The 6,000-nt window shown below is 46.1% G+C and overlaps 1 protein-coding gene across 4 annotated transcripts in view; it reads left to right on the top strand.

The window, feature by feature from the left end:
* Nucleotides 1–4,561: 4,561 nt before the first annotated feature.
* Nucleotides 4,562–6,000, top strand: part of LOC138757533 (phosphatidylinositol 4-kinase type 2-beta-like) — a 74,621-nt gene continuing 73,182 nt past the window's right edge. For 2 of the 4 annotated variants that reach the window (XM_069925037.1, XM_069925035.1), the window contains exon 1: nucleotides 4,564–5,251. In XM_069925037.1, coding sequence (XP_069781138.1) covers nucleotides 4,772–5,251 — 480 coding nt within the window. In that variant the 5' untranslated portion in view covers nucleotides 4,564–4,771. Of the gene's footprint in view, nucleotides 5,252–6,000 lie in introns of all 4 variants that reach the window. The other 2 variants (XM_069925034.1, XM_069925036.1) reach the window with 2 other exon arrangements.

Genomic DNA, 6,000 nt, shown 5'->3' with positions numbered 1-6,000 from the left:
GTGCCTCGAGCACCTGGACCAGTTCCTGCCCTCACCAACGCCGCTTGCTGAGAACTACAGCGACATCACTTCCGGCTCACAGCGTGACGTCACTTCTGGCCGACATATTGACGTCACCGCCACCAGCCGCGATGATGTCACTTCCCCCGGCACAACGAACATGGCTGGGGAAGGAGGCCAGCCACACAGCCCCCATGTGCCACTGCCATCTTGGGCCAGGCAGCGGCCGACACGGAGGATTTTGTGGATTAAATTGTGGTGCGCTGATAGCCAGAATCAGACACACACAAAGGTAAAGACTGAACAACAGGCTTTAATCCACAAAGACTTCCACAGAGCCAGGCTGGCTGTAGCTGCAGTAACTCTGAATGAGGCTCCAGGAGGCCGGTGCAGGCTTGTATCCCAGAGGGTGACCATTGCCAGCCAGCCAGGTGTTGTCCTGTCCCCTTACACTCGTGGAGGTACAGATGTTACCCCCTGCAGTAGGCCGGTGGTGTACTACCATATTCACCCCTTCTTTAAAATTGTTCCGGGGGGGTGGGGGGGCAGTAACAAGGAATTGTACCCACAATACAACATACAATATTTATAGATTGAGACGATCCAGCGGTCGCCGGGGTCTCTGTGACCGTCATAGGACTGGCTCCGTGTGGACCTGGCAGGCCTCGGTCATGTCTCTGATGACCCTGATGGTATACAGCAGGTTCTGGGACTTAACGAAGTGGTACAACATGGTGACACCCGGATGGCAGAGGGACTGAAGGAATGCCTGCAGCCTGTCGTGGTGCATAGATGCGCAGGTCTGAGAGAGGGCATCGGGGGAGTCATTAAACTTCCTGGGACGGTACTGGATGTTGTAGCTGTAGGTTGCCAGTGTAGTGTTACTCCCTTGCGATGAGACCAGAGAGTTTACAGACTTAGGCCTCTAAGTCCCACTCGGCAGAGATCCATAGCAGCTACATAGTGATGGTGACCGTGTGTGGCACAGAGTACAACAATTTTAAACTGTGATGCCACAGGTCTATGCACCCTTACTACTGGGGCTGAACTTTCAGTGCCACCTTAAGAGCATCACCATGACATATGATGGGCCTCACCACCCCCCCCCCCCCCCCCACCTCACGGTCTACACCAACAGTTTTTAAACTCTCTGCCCTCCCCTCCAAATGTGCCCAACCAGTAACCTGCAGGCTCTCCATCCTCTGGTCCCCTGTTTCCCCCCCCCCCCCCCCTCACCACCTCTGTTCACCAATCTCACCCCTGACTATAAGTCCTTCTCCACCAAGAGCAGGCGATACAGCACAGGGGACAGGGCCTTTATCAAATCAGAGGTGAGACGGCTCCTGACCAAGGGGATCATCATACCTAGTACCAGCCCCCAGAGAGCTCAGGTAGTGGGGGTTAACTAGCAAAACCACTCCTCCCCTTTTCTCCCTACTTCCTGTCCTTCTGATGTACTGTGTACCAATGGATATTTAGTTTCCAGCTGTGGTCTTATTTCAGCCACAATGTGATGGTCACAATGACATAACTGCCACCTTCCAACTGCACTAACAGATCAACAACCTTATTTCTTATACTGCGGGCATTTCAATACCAAACCTTCAGTGCTGTAATTGTCACCCTTTTCAAATTTGTTTTCAAAGTGCCCCAAGTTAAATCCTTAATCTTATGCTTAATCTTACGCAGTGTAACTATTTGTGTATCTTCAGCCCTATTCACTCCCCTCTCATTCTTGTTCCCAACCCCCTGCCAAAGTAGTTTAAACTTTCCCCAACAGCTCTAGCAAACCTGCCTGTCAGGTTCAGATGATAGCTTCCGCAGAAGAGATTTGAATGATCCACAAATCTGAACCCCTACACCAACACTTCAGCCACACATTCCTCTGCCATATCTTCCTATTCCTGCCCTCACTGGCATAATGACAGTAATCCAAATCTTTATTCACCAAAAAAAACCCAAGAAGTTCTAATAAAGAACATTCAAGTCAACTGTGACAGAATTGTGTTAATATATATCTTTAGTTATGGAGTACATATTTATAGTAGAGTTATTTTGTGGGTTTGGAAACAGAGGCACACACAGAGACACAATTACACTCAAAGAGAGACCATTTTGGAAGTTGAAATGTCCAGTTGAATCATTGTTCAGTAAAAACTGTGTAAACATGTCATGGAATGAGAACAATGGTTCATTAAAAACTGAAGTACTCAAGAAGGACTGCTGTTCAACAAGAGACCATCTGTTGATTACCTCTGTTTTAGAATTGAAACTTCAAACAAAACAACCATTTGTGGGTCAAAGTGCTATTAGCATATAGATGTGAAATAACTTTGAAATAAACTTAAAAGGTAAAGGTTCCATTATTGTCTTGTAATACTACATTTAGAATGTTACATACATGAAATTCTTTAACTTTGTCTCCTATAAAGGAGACAGAGAGTTGCCACTTTGTCAAGCACCCTTGACAGAAATGAGGCCCCAGCAAGGAATGAACTTGCAACCCCCGGTCACTGAGCTATTGGAGACTCTAAAGACAATAATGATGTCATGTCATGTGGTAAAGACATTTGAAGACAGAAAGCATTTTTGAATATTAAGGAACTAATTTCAAACTGAAGTGAAAAAAAACCTGGCCATCCTATAGGTAGCACAGGATTGAAGCAGTTGCTTGGTCATCCTGTAAGTAAGACAGGATTGAAATGCAGTAACAAAAGGCTGCTTGTGTAAACTAGCCACTTCCTACTATCTCTTTAAGAGAGAGGACAGTCTTGTTGTGTCCATTGAAATGGTCACTTTTGATTAAGAAAGCAAAATTAATCTTGCATCTGAAACATAACCATTTTTTAAACGATTATTTCGTTCAACCCTTGCCTGGGTTTGTGAAATCATCGTGGAAGAAAAAAGTACTGTAACCTCCATGTAAGAGGGGGGAAACATTCGTATGAAGAAAGAATTCCCTGGAAACAACTCTACAAGATATTTGTGAGTTTTGAGAAGTCTGATGTTTCACTCTTACTCCATAATTGCTTTTGAACAGCAGTTTCAACACAAAAGTTTTCTAATACTGAACTTTAAAATAATCTCTTCAGAATTATGCCTGAACTATAAGTTTTGCTCCCCCCCCCCACACACACTCATACATTTGTGCATAGTGGGGTCAAGTTAAAGTTTAGAATTAAGTAAGAAATGTTATGTAATTAAGTTATTAATAAAAGTTATTGTTTTGAAGATACCATTGTCTGTGGTGTTTTTCCATAATTGCTGGTCTAGAACATAATACAACAAACATGTAATTTCTGTCATTCTACATTAGCATGTCAATGAGGTATTATTCATTTACAATCCTAAACCCAACAGTCCAAAGAGTTTTAACTTGGATCTCAATTTATTTATGTGTCATCACAAGAGGATCTTAAGCAGTGGTCTTCTGGGTAGTAAGGCAGTCCAATAGCTTTGAAGCATGGTTTCAGAGATCTCAGTTCAAACCTGAATTTTGATGCTATGCAGAGTTTACCCATTCTCTCCCTGCCACACTTGGCAATAAGTCAGGGAAAGGGACTGATCAGTGTGTTGAAAGTATGCATGGTCTCAAATGACCACATAGCTTCCTGTATCAAAAGAAAATATTTCCAGTGTGTACTGACAATAATTATGCGAGCATAAGACAGCTTTAATAAATTAATATGTACAGGTAAGAGGACTTGTCTCTCTGCAAGACAAACCTAGAAGGCTAGACTGTAGCTCTGGACTGCTTTATAGACAAGGTCACCGGGATGACCCCTGGTGACCTAGTGGTGTAATTACATATCACCACACCGAACTCATTTTGATGGCAGTTCGTTATGTGGCCAGTTTTCTGGCCAGGGAGAGGTGTCTTTTTAACAAAACAAAAAAAGGTTTTTGTGCTTGTTTGAAATGCATTTCGCCAAACAATTCTAGGGTAACAACACAGTGAATCGACACTTTCCTTTTCATTTAGGGCTTTGATGATGTTTTGTGCAGACCCCTCAGGATCAGGGAACACAAAAACAGAATACTGCAGCAACTCAGGCAATTTCAATGGAACCAGACATATAAATTCATGTTTCTGATCAAGACCCAGCATCTGAGAAAAAGAACCACGAGCAATTATATAGCTAACAAGGGAGTGAGATGGAGGCTGGTTTGTAACGTGGAATCGAATGGGAAGGAGATAATGAACAGATGGAAAGATACATTGGTTTGGAAATCTGAGGAATTAATTTGTGATTATGGAATCTCAAAATACAGTGACAATGAATGTCTACTTACAATTAAAGACATTGAGTTTCTGGAAAATTGCACCACCTTTGAGTTCCAAATAAAGAGATAAAGTTTCATGCGATTACCACAGTCCTTTGTAGACCATAAAGGCAACATGCACCAGATGCAGCCACACCAAGGATATCTCGCAGCTGTCCTGTACATACCCGAAGGAGAGGGGAGGGGGGGGCGTGAACAAATTCAGATGTTTGTAAATATGAACTGGGTTTAGATCGAAGAAATGACCGCCCCCAGCAGCCGTGACGTCACGTTTGGAGGTGGTGTGTCACCCGTTCGGGTTATCGCGCCTCTCTCGCGTGTCGCCCGCGCCAGCTCTGGGTGTCTGGAGGTGGGAAGAACAGGTGTCGCGCATGCCCAGTAGGGTGGAACCGTTGACGCGAGCGCGGAGAACCGGTCGCAGGTAAAAAAAACCCCAGCACGCGCCGGACATGAATTGCTCCGCCCCTCGGTTGCATCACGGAAGCGAATGGACGAGGAGCCGGCGGCACTCCGGCTTGTGTTGACGAGCTGCGGGGACACGGCCTCCGTCCTGCAGCTTGGAGCGGGCGGCGATGCAGTATCAGTGCTGGAGGAGGAGGAGGAGACGACGGTGGTGGCCGTGTCCCCGCGTTTCGGCCGGACCGCGTGGAATCCAGGCGGGGCCGTGCGCTTCTTGCCCCACCGGGAACCGGAGGAGGCCGGTGAGTCGGAGTTGGGCGACTCGGCGTCCCTTCCGTTGCTGCTTTCCCCGGAGAAGGAGCCGCTGCTGAGTTGCTCGAGCCCGCTCGACGAGCAGCCGCAGAGCCCCAGCTGGCCGGGCGCTGGCCCCGAACTCAACTACTTCCCTGAGGACCCGAAGTTCGCCGACATCGTGCTTCGAGCCGAGCAGGCGATCGATAGCGGCGTCTATCCGCAGCGCATCTCGCAAGGGTCGAGCGGCAGTTATTTCGTGAAAGATGCAAAGGGGGTAAGTGGGGAACCGGGGGGGGTGATTCAGATAGTGAGCAGATGGCGGAAGGGCTCCGAGAACGGAGGCCCGTCCACAATAGACCGCCTGCAGGAATTTTCAGTGTCCTCTTCGACACATCTGCAACATTCAAGCATTTCATGGGCTGCTCATAACTTTAAAGGAGCATTGGTGTGTTAAATGTTTCGAATGCCGCTTCTGAGTCGAAACTACCAAAAAACATGAGCCGTTTTACCCTTGCTTCCGATCCCCACACAATCCTGGTCATTAGATGCAAACAACAATTTAATAGACGAAATGGAGAAACTCAGCAGCATTCTTTCTTTAGAGCAAAGATGTATAACTAACCTATTGGGTCAGAACTCCTGGTCAAGGTATAAGTCATGTTGGAACCAAAGGGTTAAGTAATCATGGAAAACATGCCATTCATCATGTATCCATTACTATGTAACAATTTACTATTTACTTCAATTATACGGGAAATATTAATGCAATTAAGTAACAGCCACAGTATGTAGAAAAGTATGGGTAGAATTTGCTGCCTCCAAATACAAAGAGAGAGAGTACTTTCATCCCCAAGGTTACACTGCTAATTGTAAAGCACAAGACCGGAGAGAAAACATCAAAAACACACATGGGAGTAACAGGGTAGCAGATAGGAGAAGTTAGACAGGATGAGGTTGGAGGAACCATAGGGACAGTGATTTATTCTGAAACAGGCCAGGGACAGGAAGATGAGTGTATTGCAA

Source organism: Narcine bancroftii, chromosome 3, assembly GCF_036971445.1.
Source record: "Narcine bancroftii isolate sNarBan1 chromosome 3, sNarBan1.hap1, whole genome shotgun sequence".
NCBI classification, from domain to species: domain Eukaryota; kingdom Metazoa; phylum Chordata; class Chondrichthyes; order Torpediniformes; family Narcinidae; genus Narcine; species Narcine bancroftii.
This window is presented reverse-complemented; position numbering and strand designations above follow the sequence as displayed.